The following is a 17,781-nucleotide window of genomic DNA, read 5'->3' as shown; positions in this document are numbered from 1 at the left end:
ATTCCCGTGTAAAGGGCATAAAGAGCGATTACCCGTCCCATGCGTGATAGTTACGTCCAGATATGAAATTTTTAAAAAAAGATTTAGCTCTTAGTATCAATGAAAACCATAGGAATTCAATGATTGGCCTCCCTTGTGATCAGTGTATTAACCATGATTATCATTTATGCCCATGATCGACAGAAAGTCCCTGCATTGACACTACTAAACCGTGTTTTCTTATTCTCTCTGACAAGTATCCATAATTATTCGTTTTTTAAGCACTCATTCTGTGCTTTTGACTATGTTTACTTACGACCCAATATTAATAGTAGGATAAAATGGAGCTGGAGATAATAAATTATGGTAAATATATTTAATGGGAAATTAATATTAAGATCTGTCAGTTAATGTTTTTCTACACAGTATGTTTTTTATCCTGATATTTCGAGGTCTCATATACATTACCTGATTAGGAGATGGTCATGTGCTTATTCTTAATTAAGACTTATGAAGATCAAAGGGCGGCTGCTCAGTTTAAAGCAAAAGCAGTAAATGAGCATTTTGACTGACTTTATTCATTCAATTATTTATTTATTTTTGCCCTAAAAGATAGTGAGCTTTTACTTGGAATTTTAGATATAGTCCAACAGGTCTGTATGATAGCCTCATAGCAGAGGGCTTCTTACTCCCAACACCTGGCACGTTGTTATAATAAACATAATACAATTATCATAGACTCAAATTCCAATACATCCAAAATGGGGGAAAACAAACAAACCCAGGAGTCTGTTTGTTTTGTCTATTCATGAGTGCTTTTCAATCTAACCCACTCTACACAGCAGGTATAGTACATATAGTGCATATGCATGTACAGTGTATATATATTTTCTATATTAATTTTGCAAGCTGTTTTGTTCAAGATTATCCAATATTGTATTAACAGTACATTCCTAATTGATCATTTATTACTGATTGCCTTACAAAATATAGCATATAACTTATTGTATATGAGGTTTTAAAGGTTTTTGTCACTTTTCCCTGTACAATATGCATCTGTTACACATTTTCCTTGTATTACTCTTATGCAGCTGAATAAGGTGTCTGATTAGTACAGCCAAGAGGTGACACAAATACATTTTCTTGTATGTCTGATTAACAGACTGGGAAATATTAGATTCTGAACGCAGTGTGCATGGGGTAACCTAATGAGCTTTAGTGCCAAGTGGCATTGCTCTACCACTACCATCAGATAAGGAGTAGATTAATTTCTTGAGTGTGTCTGTTTAGCGTGGCCTACCTTATAACATATACAGACATGAAAATTGCTATTATCCTTGATAATACAGCATAATATGCAGTTATACTGCATTATATTCAGTATAACAGTGTGTAACTTAGAGTTATAAATAATTACCCATTACACTACCAGCACAGAATAACTGCACAGAAGAATGAGCTGTATAGATTCTGATCATCAGTCTATAAAATGCACATTTTGTCACTTTGGGACCTCAGCTCTAGCGCCACCATTAGACAGAGTTATATGGAAAGTTATATGGAAATAAAGGCAAAAAGAGCCTCCACAGAGTAGAAAAGACATTCCAGGAGTGTGATTTTAGTCTGTGACAGAGGCCCTTCCTAAAACGACTTGTTTTGCACTGAGTGGATTCAAGCCAGTAATGTAATTTGACTTGAAAGGTTTGTCTGTGTGTTTGAATATGGCTGGTGAAGGGGGGTAGGGGGGTGGGGTGCTTAAATAAAGAAGGTGCCCACAGTCTCTCATGATTTCAAATATAACCACATCCCTACAGTAAATATTCCTTTAATTGCGCATGTTTAAAAATGAATGAATTGTTTCTTCATATGTTTAAAGAGAATAAATAAACGGCTCTTCTTCTTAGCAGCTAACATAGAAACAAAGAAAAATGGCTGAGAGAGTTTATTCTTATCCTTGAATTAAGAACGGGAAGGGTGAAGTGATTCCAAATGCCAATCACAACCCAGACTCAGGCCACATGTCTGCCAGTGATGCTGCCTGTCTGTGTCTCATTTTGCATCAGGAGATGCCACGGCGGAAAGCTATAGCCTGCTCGTGAGGCTAGGAGGCGGCCGGTTTATGCATTCTAATGAACGCTCCCTGGGAAAAATATGCAAATTCATTTTGTCATCAAGAGGAAAATAGAGGACAGGAGAGCAGCAGATACAGGAGGGGCTTAAGGGGGGGGCACATGCCATGCAAGAGGCGGGATTGGGTGGAGGGAGGTGTGTGTGCATATGTGTGTGTGGGTTGGGCGTGTGTGTGTATGGGGGGGGGGGGGGGGTACAGGAGCCTGCAAGGGCTGGTATTATGAACTGAAATGGGGGACATATGTAAAATCCATCCCACCCCCACCCAATCAGCAAAATTAAGCATACAGTGGGCTGGCAAAAAAACAAATCACCAGAGAAATAGTCGCCCTTATCATTCATTTACAAAATATGCTATGTGAAAAAAGAGGGGTAAATAAAGGCTGTTTTTTCAAATCAGCAGATTTCTTAACAAGTTCGTTAAAATATCTGCCTAAAATATTCAGTTCTGTTGGTTATGGTTAATTCAGACAAGAAAAACTCACTTTGTGTGTATGTGTTCAGATAGAGTGAAGGGGAATGACAGAATAAAATAATAAAAATAACAAAACTGCTGTTTAAGAACAACTAAAACAACAGCACACATTCTTCCCTTCCTTGATGATAGCTAGGCAACTTTTTTTGGAGGTGAGCAAACGGGGCTCTCGGTGTGTCTACTGAGGCCTGGTTACTCGCTCAGTAAGTATATCAGTATTTTGGGGGGTAACAATTGAAAACAAATGTATAAATAATAGTAACATAATAATAGAAAAGAAAGAGAAGATATCACTGTTATCATTGTATTGATTACTGTGATAATAATAATTACAATGAACAATAATAACAGTAAATAAATAAATAAACTGTGCAATAGACATCCCCTATCTCATCCTACAAAAATAATATACATAAATAAAATATTATTAGTATCCTTAGTCGCGCAGTGTTGGTGATAGTATTGTGTCAATATAACTTCAGCCCACGTTATTGCAGTTCACTTGAACAGCCGAGTGGCGGCCAGCGGAACCATCAGTGATAGAGTGGGGGAAGACAAAGGCCGCTGCACAAACCCGCGGTTGGGAAAACGTTTGTGACACGAATCGATAGAAAGATGCACATGGACCCATTATACCGGCGACTTGAAAACTACAGCTTAATGTGCACCGACTTCAGTGTAACAGCAAATATAATTTAACATTTGTTTGGGTACGTATGATTTATTTATTTATTTTTACTAAGAATAATTTTAGCCGCCAGTTAAACGGTTGCCCGGCCTTAGGCTAAGCGTTTAGCATGCTAGCTTCCAGGCTCAAGCTGTCTGATAGTTCAGTCAGGGCATGCAGACTGGTTAACAGAACTGATTTTAACGTATTTTTTTAATTTCCCAAATAAAATCACTATATCCTTACAGCATTAACAGGGTAATGGTAACTAAGCATTTTATTACAGAAGTGTTTTTTAAGTGAGGTTTTTTTCTTTTTGCTTGCTTGCTTGCTTATGTTAGTGTTAAATAGCTATCAAAGCTAGTTTTGCTGGGAAACTAATTGGTTCCTGGTTTGTGTCGTGTACTATTATTGATCTAAATACCTTTGGAGAAAAATGCGGAGAAAACATGTGGGCAATATGGTTAAAGCCTTGCCAATTAAAGTGTATACTTTATATACTGTACCCTGTGAATGTTCTAGAAAGATGAATGAGACGCTCATAATAAATGAATTTAACTAATTTGGAAACTAATAGATTGACTTTAGGGGTAAACACAAGCATGCTGCAGTCATGCCGGGACCATCCTGGAAAAGTAGAGTCCTTTATTGTAGTTAGAACCTTGTGGGGGTTCTTTTTATAAATTTCAGAGAAGATCAATCTCTATACACTGTTGTTTTGGTCAATTAAATGTGACTTATATATTTAAAAATGTATCCAAACCATCTGTAAGAACTTATATGAAAGAAGGGCAGCTTTCTTATCTGTTTGAAAGATGAGTTCTGAATCAATTTAAATTCCACTCAGTGATCATCACCTGTGCTCAAGAGTCTATTGTTCTGCCTTCAGGCTGGCTGTAGACTGACAAAGATTAAGCATAAACATTACGCCAGTGAAAAGATTAAAGAGTCACCTTTGAGCATTTGCAAGATTTTTCTTTTTTGGGGGTGTTTTAATGTATTTATTGTGTACATTTATTCCTTTAGTAGGAATGCTGCAGTATCGTGCCTGAACATCGTTATCTGCTAATATCATCCTTGTTGACTGCCGTCTTCCTACTGGTAAATACAGATGGCAATAGTTGATGTTTTTCTTTTGTCAAATCATTTCGTTTCAGCTAAATGTTTAAATATGGTTGAAATAACGTAAAATAGTTGAACTATATTTTTTATGTGTGCGATTTCCCTGCATAAGAATAAATAAATAGCATAGTATTGTACTGATGATGAGGAGCAAATTCCTGATTAAACACAGATTAATGTACCTCTAATGTTATGCATTACCATCACTGTTTCAAGCCTATGAGATATAAAGTGATCTTTTTTTTTTTTTTTTTTTTTGCAACACAACCAAATTTATTAAAAGGAACAAAACCACTTTCAAAGCAACTTGTACCTTGATAACTTCATAACATACCTGTTTTCTTTTTCTTCCTTAGCGTGCTCGGAGGTGAGAGAGTTTGTGGTGACATGGTTATATATTGTGGATGGCACCGGACAGCCATGGACCCGAATAGCCGCAGCAGCTGTTTGCCAATAACTGGTGAAGACACTGGTTTGGAGGCTTTGGCCTCACCACTGGCGGGGTATTTGGGAAAAGTCAGTAGAGCTCTTGTTCTCCTCTCATTGTCACTTGCGCAAAGCTGAATTGTATTTGAAACTGGACTGTGACTGGACAGTACCAAAGCAAATTCAAAAAACAAACAAAAACGGAAATCTTTGGTTGTAAAAGGCGAAAGTTGGTATGTTACTTGTCTTGACAGGCTTGAAATTGGCAAATCTGTCATACTGTAACATGGGAAACTGTGTACTACTTATGATTTTATTACAAGTATGCATCTGCTTTCAAGTACTTGACTCCCCCTGTCCTGCCTCACTTGAACTGCTCCTCACTACAAGCATTTAAAACATAAATCTTGATCGGTCTTGTAAGGTAAATCAAGTAAAGTATTTCAAGTTTCGATTCATGTGTAGATAATGTGTAAATATATAAAAGTAAGGCTGCTGACAGATAAAAGAAATGGTTGATTTAAAAAAAAAAAAGTAATCAGTTGAAAATATATGCAGTCTAAAATCTAATATGTTAATGAATCTCATCAGTTAGATCTTTTTCTAGATTTGTGTTTTCTTTTAAGCTGTTGTCTTCAGTTCACCTGTGAACTTGGTAAACTTGGTAGACGTCTGGGGCTTTAACATACACCATGTTGTTCCCCAGGTGCAGGAAAGAGCTGCTTCACTGGACTATTGCCCTTGGTGTACATCAAAGGGGCTGAGCTATGCTCTACGCTCGTACCGAATCAGCCTCCAGGATTCGATCACTGTCTGCACAAACCCACAGGTAAGTCCAACCACTCAAGTCACAGTTTCATATATTTGTTTTGCCGTCATCTTCGGTAACCTCTTTGTATCCATTCTCTCACAGTGCCTCTTCCCACTGGTCAGCCGCTCCTTGGAGGATGTTTTGGCTAGCTTGGATGCTGTGGAGCCAGTTGTTGGGAACAAAAGAAAAAATGCCTCCACACAGGAAAAGGAAGAGTTGATTAAACCTTCATTCAAACGTCTTCGATCAAGTGAACTTGGCGGTCTCGAGCCACAAGGTGTAACTGCCACACCTGTTAGCCCAGCAGAGGATGGTGCTGCAAATGCTGTCAGAAATGACCAATATGCAGAACCCACGACAGATGAGGAAAAGCTGAATGGATACCACAGGGATTATCGAGTTGCAGAAGTGACAATTAGGGAATCTGTGAAAGAAAATGATCCAGACTGTGCTGCTTATGCAGATGGTCTTGCCCCCTCTATACTCTCAGCTGAAAGCTCCCTGCAACTTTCTTTGACTACTGATGAAAATGAGGCTGTGCTCAGTTCTCATTGCAGTGCCCATGGTATATCAGGGATTGAGTTAAACCACGAGAGGAGTCTTCCTGGGATCCAAAACGGCTTTGAACAGGACATTCATTTAAATGAAATCGATATTTCACAGAGTCCTCAAAGTGAGCTGACAATGTGTACAGAAATATCACGGACTGAAATCTGTAAGAATACAGAGGGCGTTAAGTCAGAGAGTGAGGATCTGTCTGGTTCACCATTAAAGGAGTCAGAAGATCTTGTACCTATTCCAGATCAGCTTCTCTGGAGGAACAGTGACAACCTGTGTTGGCTGGACTCGCTGCTTGCTGCTCTGTTCAACTGTAAGAGTTTGCAAAGGTGTAAACCTAAAGACGAACCTCAGCAGTCATCTCTGTGGCAGCTCCTAAAAGGATATGAAGACATATGTGCGGCCATTCAAGTCCACCAACAGACTGGCAGTGGTAAGTTGAAGTGAATTTCAATCTATGCACGAGTGTAATGTCTAACTTTTATTCGTTAATGTCTGTTTTAGAATAGAATAGAATAATCCTTTAATTGTCCCACAAGGGGAAATTTGGTTGTAACAGCAGCCAAAAAGACACATATACAAACAAACAGTACGCAGGACAGAAACATACACAGATGTTTTCATCTGTTGATTGTTACAGTGAACAGCAGGCTAATAAGATGCATTAGTAGTTATAGCTGTTGTCTAAGGAAAACAAAGTTCTTAACAGAAAGTGGCTGTGACTTTAGCCCCATAGACCTCCATGAATAGACTTGTGGAAACCCAGCATTTGTTGTATTTGTTTTGCTTATGTGGAAATTTTTTTCTGACTAGATGGCATTGTGCGGGTTCCAAGTCATGTGCTGCAAAAGGCCACTACAGACCTTCAGAGTCTAAGAATGTCAGTCTTCAGACTACTGCAACCCAAACTGCACTGCAAACTCGGTAAGCTCAAGAGTTTTACACTTAATGAAGGTTCATGACAGGTTGGTAAGTGTTTTCAGGCAGTCTTAAGTCATGTCTTTAAGAGACAAGTTTTTCAGGGAATGCTATTTAAAAGCGTAAGCAGAGTGGTGTTCTCCTGTTGAAGCATTTATCAGCATGTCTGTTCAATGAGAACATTGAAAATAAAGGTGTAGCTGTGCTGAGATCCCCATGAGGAATTTCTGTCTCTAAAGAATGTTGTCCTGTTTCTGTGTATTACTGCTACTGGTTTAATCCACACACATCCGGTTGTTCAGTCTGACGTCACTAGCCGTGTCTGGACCTAAACTTCGCTGCAGGTCCATATATCAAACAATCACTATGGCATTACTGAGAGTTGAAAAACTGTCTAAAGTCTTTCATCTTTAATAAAATGATCAGCGTTCTGCTCTACCAGGTGTAACAATTGAGTTTAACATCCAGGCATCCATGAAAACGGAATTTATGACATTTAACGGAGTTAGAAGTTAGCAGGAAGTTAGCTCGCTAGCTTCTATCTAAATACAACATAGCATGTCCTGACTGCGGGGTTTTGGAAACAAATTAAAACGTACAGCTCTGTTATCACTTCCAACACAAATGAAGACAGAAAACTAAAAAGCAGTGACGTTTGTAGGGTTACTGAAGTTGGGCTAGCTGGTATATAATGATGTGCTACGTGACCGCTAGCGACACAGCTATGTTAGCATAATATAAACAAGCTAACTTTTTTTCCACTCGATAAAAGTTAACGTGAGTGTTCTCGGTGGTCATGAACAAATGTAATCGCATGGCAGGATGCTGTAAAAGGACCAAACTTCAGCCAGGAGAACAACTGAGATAATCCATCCATAATATGAGGTTAGTCATTCATATACTGCTGCATGGGCTGGGCTGTAGTTACATCCTAAGGTTTTAAAAACTGAGCTAAAATAAATGATTAGCTGTAATAAAAGCCGAGGGAGGTCAACAGTGATCACTGACTGTTTTAGGAGCTTTTTGAGATCAAATAAAAGAAAATACAAAACATTAAACATGTTAACAACACAAAAGCCATATTAAACGCAGACTACTTTAGGCCCGGAAGTAGGATTCGTCGCGTCATCACTGAACAACCGGATTATCAGCTCAGTCACACTAAAACCAGTCAAAGCCTTAATTATAAGGCAACTAGTGCTGGAGGGGTCGCGTTTGCCCAAACAATACAGGAAGTAGTAGGGTGTAGGTAGTAGGGTGGGGCAACTAACCAGATTTTATTTTCATTTATGAGTTTGACATTCAGAGATTATGTAAACAAGATAATAGAGATAAAGCAATTATTGTATTTGTTTCACTTTCACTGCTTCTTTTTGTCTGGTGTTATGAAATCCAACATTCATTAACAATGCCAGATTTTCCTGGTTAGTGCTGTTGCCTTACAACAAGAAGGTCCTGGGACTGAATCTACCAACTGGCCAAGCATTTCTGTGCAGAGTTCTCCCTGTTTCCGTGTGGCTTCTCTCCGGCTTTCTCCCACAGTCCAATGATATGCATTTAGTTGGATTAGGTTAATTGGTAATTCTAAATTACACCATAGGTGTGAAAGTGAGTATGAATGTCTGTTAATCCTTCGACAGACTGGCAACCTGTCCAGTATGTACCCTGTCTCACACCTTATGGCAGCTGGGATGTGCTTCCTGCCCCTGAATTGGATAAGTGGAAGAGATGACAGATTTTTCTCTTTCCTTAATAAGACCACCCTCTGCCACTGTGTATTATATTTTGTTCAGTTCAACCAAGAAAAAGTTCAGTAAATGTGTCTTGTCTCTGATGTCAGACTTGTTCTTAATATTGACCAAAATAGTCATTGTAATAGTTTTTGTCATAATTGAGCAGCCTGGTGAGAAGGTCATTTCATAAAAATCTGCATTGTTTTCAGTGAATGCATGCAAAACTTTGCCTTCATAATATGAAAACTGTGCTATTTGCAGAATTTTTAAATGCACAGGTGTTGCTTGATATTTAGCATTTATAATTTACATTGTTCCTGGGCTGATAAACGCATTGAAACGCAATCTATAATTAAAACGTAATCTATTTTACGCCCAGTCCAAGCGTCACAATCTACAGCCAAAATATTTTGTTCAGCACAATTTGTGATCAATTTTGAGCACAAATATCAAGGTAAACGTATCATTGCTTCACTGGCCCAGTTTAATGTCTGTTATGTAGAGTAAACGAAACAGTCAGTGGTATCCTGAATGTTTATCTTTTTGTGTGTGTGTTTGTTTTTGAGAACAGATAAGAGTGTATTTTGGGTAAACTTAGAAGGTTCATATCACCATTTGGGAAGAGGGCCTGTAAGAGCCACAGTCTTAAGAAGATTTAGTTTAAATTTTGCACAGACTGCAAAGTTAGTTTCTAATTTTTGCATAAGAAAAGCGTAATGTATAAAGATAAGTGCATGTGCATTTGAATGTTAATGTTGCTGTCTTTATAATAATGAGTGACAGCGTACAGTGGAGTCAGACAGGGAGCTTCATTAGGTATCAGTGGGTGTAGTTTTTATACCGTGTGACACTATTTTAATAATATAAAGTAAACCTCTTAAATCAGAATTACATGTCCTGTTGCTCGCCTCAGACCTAAGTTACAGCTCATTAGTGTCTTGTTTAGATACTCTGAAGCAATACCCTTACATCGGCCGTTCAAAACAACTTGTAGCATCTGAAAGGTCTTTTTACTAGAGGTGGGAATCACTGGACATCCTACCATATGTTATTATTACAGTACTTCACCCACAATACAGTATTATTGGAATGTGTTTATTTATTGTCAATTTTGCAATATGCTTTTATTGTTGTTGTAATAGTTATTAGTTTAGAATTATTGCATTAAATGTGAGTTCTCAGCGCCAAATTATTTCCTTAATAATTTGCTTCAAGTTTCCAGCCAAACTTGAAGCACAGCTGGATCTTGGGTCCCTGAAGGTTCTTATCTATATCAGATAAAATGATGTTGTTATTTTGCCTAGCAACGGGCTAAAATTACCCATTTATAGCATATAAACATCATCTGCCATGGCTGGGGTTTTTTTTGGGGGGGGGGGGGGGGGGATTTGCTGTTTTTTGATTTTATTTTATTTTTTTCCCCTCTCCACAAGGTTTCATGATCTTGCTGACAGACATGACACTGAACATGAAGTGTGGCAGAAGAAAAGCTGCATGTTTGTTTATAAATACATGTATTTTATGACCAGGGGTGTTTTCTTTAAGTGTAGTTTTAAATATATACATTGAGCTCAAAGCATGCATTAGGAAATGGAGAAGGGCTCCAACTACCAACGTGTCCAGGAAATGTTGCCTTTACATTATTATTTAAGAAAATGCTGATCATTAAAGCATTTTTCAGTCTCTTTGCTGCAACAAGTAAAGTCCTCAGTGTGACTCAGCCTTTAGTCTTCAGCCATTCAAGTCTTAATAGGTCATATACCAGACAGGTCTTGCTGCCCAGTTCTGCATGTCTGGTTCTTGTTTGTTCAGGATTTAGCTTGTTGCAGCACATTTTAGCTGACAAAGACTAAACGTTTGCATTAGGAGATGATAGAATTGCCCAAATATATATGTTTAAAGAAAAAAAAAAACAGGGGGGAAAAAGATCTTTAGAGATCTTTAGGAAAAAAAAAAAGGGGGGGGGAGCAGTTGATAAACACTTTTTCCTTGGCTTTTTGAGGGTTTTTTGCTAGCCATATTTGCCATAGTTTTTCCTGTACATTTGCAGAGTAATTTCTTCCCACATACTCCCCTAATTCAGAAAGTTTAGTTGGACCACATGCAGGGTAAAAAAAACAAAAAAAAACAAGATTCCTAGCGTTGACAACTGATATAATCTTAACTTGTTTATTTTAAAGTATTAATAAGAAAGTCTAATGTTTTCTGGACTGCATTTCTGAATCCACCAGCAGTTATAGTAAACCAGTGTTAGGTCAGAAACGATATGCAAATCTCGCCACGCTACTGTGAGCAAGAAAGAGATGTCTGAGCGAATGCAAACTCAACCGCACAAGGCTCGTGGGGCCCCTCAAACCCTCTGTTCTTGAATATTAATTTTCAACATAGCCTAGTGCTACAGTTTTTTCCAGCAGATCAGTGACAAAAGAAGTATTTTAAGAAGCAGTTGGTCCTGTTCTGGCAAGTTCTTTCTGTAAAATGTAAACACATACAGTAGTTTACACACTATGTGAAACGCCCCATCTGAGAACTTAAAAAAATAAAATACTTGCCTTAAAATTGTTGTGTTTTTTTTTTTTTTTTTTTACTTTATGTGTAAAATCCTTTTATATATTTGGCGTTTCACAAGAAAATACCACATACCACAATGCGGTATTGAGTACCAGTCACTCTTTTGTGTAGACTTAATCTTAAACCCTTCAAAACAGTCATTATCACCTGATGGTATCAGAAAGACACAGGTCCGGGCAGGCAAACCTTGGATTTTGCTCAGCTTGTTGGAGCCAAATTTATTACAATGTATAAAATCTGGAAAATGCATGATGTAAGTGCAAAGGGATGGATGGGAATAATGAAGATGAAAGCCAAGCAGGCGATGGCTATCCTGATGTGATATCTAAAGTTTATCTTAATCCTCATCCAAAGATTATGTTTTTAAAAATCACCTGGAATAGGAGCATGCATCTGAGCGTGTAACACTGTTCGAACTCTGACATGTTTTTACTTTTCAGGTCAGAGGGAAACTCCGGTATTTGCTATGCCGCTGCTGCTTGTGATGGATTCTTGGGTAGAGTGTCTCTTCCAGGCAACCTTTTACTGGGAGATGAAGTGCAGCAAATGTAAAACACCTGTGAGAAAAAGGTAGGTTCATTTATTTTTAACCAGCTGAGGTGTACAAAATACTGCATTACACTTTATTCCATAAAACTTGATCTTTGTGTAACCACAGCACAGAATAACTATACTGCTGGGAGCAGATTCATTGTTTATTATAAGAATTGGAAGAGGCCCAACTCTGCTTTGGGCGTCTCTCAAGAGGGCAAAGGGAAAATATGAAATATTAAGTAATTGAAGGCAAATTTGTACAAATTCCTCAGCTGCATTTCTGCCAGAAATGTTATCAGATACATAAGAGTTGAAAGCTTAGCTGATGAAAATCAGCATCTCAAATAAATGTGATGCCAATACATTACAAAAAATTGGTAGTGGCATGTTTTTTTTTTAACTAGTTAGTTGCACTTCTCATCATCACTGTATTGTTTTGTGTCTGAATCCTAAATACATTTTATGCTGTAATTTTTCAGGGATATGAAGACTCTTCCTACTTTCACAAATATTGTACCTGATTGGCACCCACTAAAAGCAGCACACTTAGGCCCCTGCAATGTGTGTTGTAAGAAGAATGAGATGAGGACTATGGTGTGGGAAAGGTAGGAATCAAAAGAATCAGTGTTGTGGGTTGGTTTTTTTGTTTGTTTTGTTTGTTTGTTTTTGTCTTTGTTTTTGTTTTTTTGTTTGTTTTGGTTCTTTTTTTTTTTTTTTTTTTTTTTTTTTGGACTTTGGGTTTATGAACATAAATTAGCATCTTGTTGAATTGTTTTAGTCCAGTGTCTTCAAACCACAGAGGTTGGTGGAAATTACTGTATCCAGTTATGGAAGGGATTAATAACTACTTAATGAACACATTAATAGAAGTAAAAGATCAATAAATCTAATCATCGCTTTTACCAATAAACTCACTGGACACCTTATTAACTACCTTGCTAGCATAAATTCCCCACACCATTACCCCATCATCAGTCTGAACTGTTGACACACCACAGATTGTAGATCTGTGCTGCCATGTTTTTTACACCAAATTCTGACCCTTCAGTCTGAATTTTACTGAAGATATTAAAACTCATCAGTTTATCCAATCATCTGTTACTCAATTTTGTTAAGCTCGTGTGAATTGTAGGACCCGTTTGTTTTGCTTAGCTGACAGGAGCATGAGCCAGTGAAGTCTTAGGCATCAAGGTTCAAACTGCTCTTCATTCAGAGTTGTTTTTCTTCATACCTTGTTTCTAACAAGTAGTTATTTGAGCTATAGTTGCCCTCCTATAAGCTTAAAGCAGTCTGGCTATTCCTCTGTGACCCCTGCCATCAAAAAGACATTTTAACCCAGAAAACTGCTGCTCGCTGGATATTTTCTCTCTTTCAGACCATTCTCTCTGAAACATAGAGAGTAAATGAGCAGGTTTTGAAAAACAGACCAACCTGTCTGACGCTGACAGTCATGCCAGTTGAATGTCACTTAAGTCTGCTTTCTTCCTCATTCTGATGCTTATTTTGAACTTCAGCAGATGCTCAGTTCGTACCAGCATCTGCACCACCTGATATCATGGTCTTAAATGCAGTGACTTTTTGCCATGTGATTGGCTGATTGGATATTTCCTTTAACGAGCAGTTAATTGTCCAGTGAGTGTATATGTTATGCAGATTTTTTTTCTGCTTAAATATAAATGGAAATACAATTTGACAAAAAATTGAAGTGGGTCATCTGTAGCAGTGGTGTCCTTATGAATATACTGTGAGTAATAAAGAGAGTGCAGCTCAGACTTGAGTTATTGCAGGGTATGTTTTTCTTTGCAAAACTAATGCACGGAGTGGTTAAAATAAGATTTTTTTTTAAAAACAAAACAAATACATTGTTAAAGTCTGTCTGGATTTTCACTTTTTTATACCTATAACCACTTTTTGCTTTTTTTGCCTTGCTTTGTGTTTTATAGTCTGCCTCCAGTGTTTGCACTGCACTTTGTGGAGGGGCTCCCTAACAACGATGTCAGTACGTACACCTTCAACTTCAAGGGCAGAAGCTACTCCGTCACCACTGTCATACAGTACAAGAGTCACCTGAAGCACTTTGTCACCTGGTCTTGCAGCGCTGATGGTACGTATTTGTGTGTGAAATGTGAACAGACGACAGAATTATTTAATGTTGTGCAAATGAGAGAGTATTGAATGTTGAAACTGAGAAATATTTATTTAAAAATATGCCAATTTCAAATGAATCAGAAGCATTTCAAAAACGGTAGGACGGGGCATGATTACCACTTGTTGCATCAGCTCTCCTTTTAACGACAGCACGTTGCTGTAGATCAAAAATAAAGTTGTTTTTCCATTCTCGCTTGATTTTAGATGTTCAGTAGATGCTGTGTACAGACTTGTAGTCTTCTTCTAAGAGTGCTCAACATCATCTCTCTTTGTGTCTGAAACAGTTTGTGGGATAAATGGTTTCTTTATTGTTACGCAACCTTTTCAGCCTTTTGTTGCCCCGTCCCAGCTCTTTGATGCATACTTTTTTTTTTTTTATAAAATCATAAATAAACATTTCAAAACTAAAGCAATTCTCACTTTAAACATTTGATATGTCATCTTTGTAATGCATTTTTCCTTATACAAGTTGAATTTGATTAAGTAGATATTTTGAAGTTGTTAGTGCAGTATTTTTACACAAATAAATGAGGTCAAATTAGGTTTTTTGGTTTTTATTAAACTGGAAGTCACATTTAAGTGCTTTTCTTTGTGGTTGAAACACTTAATGGTTGAGTCTGATTTGACTCTGCCGTAGTTTGCCAACAGCACATTCTGCTGGACAGTTCATGCAAGAGAAGAACCCTATTTGCTGTCTATTTCACTGTCATTTAATAATTAGATTTATTGAATAATTAGATTTTATTTTGTATCTAGCTTACCGATTTTGCAAATGTAATGTTATTGTGATGTGTAGCTATTTCTTTCACAAGTTAGATAATTAACTAGTCTGCAGTATGCTTTGAATAGATTAGACATATGGCAGACTGTGTTGCGCAGAGTTGCTCTTGGAAGAGACCGTAATTCTGCATTATTTATTTTGTTTTATGTTATTTCAGTTTTTCTTATTCATTGGTCACATAAAACAAACCCTCGACATAGACGACCAAGTTGAACCTGCAGCATTTTGCTGTAACCATTTGTTGTGCTTTTTTTAAATTTGCAGGCTCGTGGCTGGAATATGATGATTTAAAATACCCTGACTGTAAGACCCACCAGAAGCTTCAGGTCCCTGCTAATGAGATGCATATCGTCTTCTGGGAGGTGGAAGACGACAAAGAGCTTCACATCTGTTCTTCCTCCTCCACATCTGCCCTCTCTGACAATGAGAGAAACAACAGTTTAAATGAAGGTTCGGTAGCGGATGGGGTGTTGGTTCACAGTCCAGATCAGTCTCTTCTTATTCCTCATAACGACACCGACATCATCTGCGCTCTCACTGAAGACACCAGCAGCGTCATGGACACAACAGTCACGGCAGGCTTTGATACTTCCATAGGTGCCACCACTTTGCTCGACACCTTTGAGGGCCTAACCCACAGTGAAATCATTACGCTCACACTGGTTGAAGTAAAACCCGATGTAGAAATGCAGTCTTTAAACAACAACCACAAAACTCTAGATCTGAACACCGCTGGTAAGAATGAAATTCTTGACAGCTCTTCTGCTGCCGAAGGTAATGAACTGCATCACTGTCCCAGTGTTGACCTTCCCTCCACCTCAAGTGATCCCGACTCAGGGGACGGTTCGTCCAGCGATCCGACATTTGTGCCCGGTGCCAGGAGAGGACGAGGGAAAGGAATCAGCAGGGGGAAAACCGTCAGCAGAGCAAAAGGTAAAAAGGTAGCTTCATCAAAAGTATCTTTGCATACTTCATCATCGACATCTTCAGAACCCTGTGGAGTAAACTGTGAACAGCCTGTGGTCCCTGATACTGAGGATAAGAGTCAATCTACTGAAATTACACAACAGGGTTCCCTCATGTCTTCTACTGATAACCCACCCCTCTCTGCCAATGAGAGCGATCCCACATCAGCATCACTGCTAGATCAGAATTCTCGCTGGTCCTTCCTGCTTAGCAAACATCCACTAAACCAAGTTCAGAAGTCCACTGCTAAGTTTGCCCCTGCCTCAGACACACAATTAAAGCCCCCTCCTCCTCCTCCTTTTCACTCTACCCCCAACCCTGTGAAGAGACCGCATCTTCCAATGGCGCTCTACCTAAAACCACAACTCCGCACAGAGAACAGCGAAGATCTGCCAGTGAAAGCTGCAGACATGTACGGGGCATTTCGTGCTAAGAGCTTAAACAACCAGAGACCCCTCCTATCACCTACTGTGCACTCACAACCAGTCACTTCTAACCACCTAACCACCCCTACAGTGATGTCTAGTACGTCCCTGATTACACCTGGAGCAAAGGCACTCCTTAAAGCCTCTCTAAAGAGACATGGCAGCCATTCCTCAGAGGTTCCTGTAGGCCTCGGCAGCACAGAAGCCCTCAGATACAAACTGCTTAAGAAACTCAAATCAAGGAAGAAGCAGCTTGCTAGAATCAATAAGATGTTGGATAAACATGGGGGACTACAGCTCCGACCGGACAGCACTGACTTGGACTCTCCCAGCACCGTCACCTCAAGCACCTACGATGGAGCCACCAGTGACGACTTCCTGTCGGACTTGCTCTCGCCGGCAACAACAGCCAGCAACCTTTCGCCAGACAGCACGGGCTTCTTCGAGATGTTCGCCAATGGGCCTGACGGAACAGAGCGTGTGGTTGAAGCTGCTGGGAGACCATCAGAGATGAATGGCGGAACGAACGGGCAACACGACGAAAACTTCCTTGACGAGTTCCTCTCTCAGGCTGCAAGTCATACCCCGACCGACATGGAAACCGAAGCACTCAGCGCACTTGACCTTTTCATTTAAGCTGTGATGTTTACCATTATGTGGAGCTGTTTAACAGCTATACCTTGTCTTTTTTTAGTTCAGATTAAAGAAGGGAGAACTCCTCAATGTGTATTTATGTTTCTGTTAATGAAGGTTTGTAGGTGTGTCAGTCATGTTGGAGGCATGTTAAATAACAGATGAAATTTTGGGGGGGGTTGTTTTTTTTGCATTTTTGGCACTTTGAATTAAGGAACTGGCCATTTGAAGCCAATTAAATTTTGTGTTTCAGTTTGTGTTGATGTATTACTTAGTTATAACTGTCTTTTAGTGTAAATAATAAATTCTTTATATGATTCTTGTACTTGTCAAAATGTCAGTTATTATGAAAAGGAAGGGGCAGGACATAACCATAACCTCCAACTAGCTTCCTGTTTGAGAAATAAAATATTTATGTTCAGATTTTTCAACTTTAGTTACTTAAAACTTTAGTATTAAATGTAAAATGGGCTGGTTTCAGGTCATTCAAGTACCCAGTTATTGGTTGAGTACCATACTGCACACTTGTTGTTTTTAACAATAACCAATTTAATGATATACCATATTCACAAGAGAATCTCAGGAAATGCTGGTTGGTAGAGATAAGATAAAACTTTATTAATCCCTCGGGTGGGTTCTTCTGGGAAAGTCGGTTGGTAGCAGGTAAATTTACTACCAACCACAAATAATTCAGAATTTGCATTTGGTGGCTGCAGCTTTGTTTCAGAACTGTTTATTGGGTGCATGTTTTACACAGCCAGGTGATACGCTTTAAATAAGATACAACCTAGGCTTTTGAGTTGTGTCATTTATTGGTGAGGAAATTTAAAATTAAGCACTTATTAAAGGAAGCTGTCTGCGTGTGTGGTCCTGTCGTTTTGTAGGGTGAAGTTTTTATATAAAG

At 38.6% G+C, this 17,781-nt stretch overlaps 1 protein-coding gene across 3 annotated transcripts; it reads left to right on the top strand.

Moving 5' to 3' along the window:
- The first annotated feature begins 3,099 nt into the window (after positions 1 to 3,099).
- uspl1 (ubiquitin specific peptidase like 1) lies at positions 3,100 to 17,202 on the top strand. Of its 3 annotated transcripts, none has more exons than XM_040031896.1 (10): positions 3,100 to 3,294; positions 4,281 to 4,352; positions 4,730 to 4,889; positions 5,506 to 5,628; positions 5,713 to 6,601; positions 6,982 to 7,092; positions 11,831 to 11,960; positions 12,404 to 12,529; positions 13,868 to 14,028; positions 15,118 to 17,202. In XM_040031896.1, the coding sequence occupies exons 3-10, from the start codon at positions 4,761 to 4,763 to the stop codon at positions 16,878 to 16,880; spliced, it is 3,432 nt and encodes a 1,143-aa protein (XP_039887830.1). In that variant the 5' UTR covers positions 3,100 to 3,294; positions 4,281 to 4,352; positions 4,730 to 4,760; the 3' UTR covers positions 16,881 to 17,202. The 3 variants fall into 3 exon arrangements, with proteins under 3 accessions (XP_039887830.1, XP_039887829.1, XP_039887831.1); XM_040031895.1 differs by having other exon boundaries at positions 4,278 to 4,352; XM_040031897.1 differs by lacking the exon at positions 4,281 to 4,352.
- The last annotated feature ends 579 nt before the right edge of the window (positions 17,203 to 17,781 follow it).

The sequence above is a fragment of the Simochromis diagramma genome, unplaced genomic scaffold (assembly GCF_900408965.1).
Source record: "Simochromis diagramma unplaced genomic scaffold, fSimDia1.1 OVJJ01000216.1, whole genome shotgun sequence".
NCBI classification, from domain to species: Eukaryota; Metazoa; Chordata; class Actinopteri; order Cichliformes; family Cichlidae; genus Simochromis; species Simochromis diagramma.
The sequence above is the reverse complement of the archived record's forward strand: the minus strand, read 5'-3'. Positions and strand labels throughout refer to the sequence as shown.

Excerpts from the sequence above, each read along its gene's own strand:
- uspl1 (XM_040031897.1), top strand. The coding sequence starts at position 4,761 with ATGGTTATATATTGTGGATGGCACCGGACAGCCATGGACCCGAATAGC. Across the intron at positions 5,629-5,712 it reads CTGTCTGCACAAACCCACAG|TGCCTCTTCCCACTGGTCAG; the intron begins GTAAGTCCAACC and ends ATTCTCTCACAG. Across the intron at positions 14,029-15,117 it reads CTGGTCTTGCAGCGCTGATG|GCTCGTGGCTGGAATATGAT; the intron begins GTACGTATTTGT and ends TTAAATTTGCAG.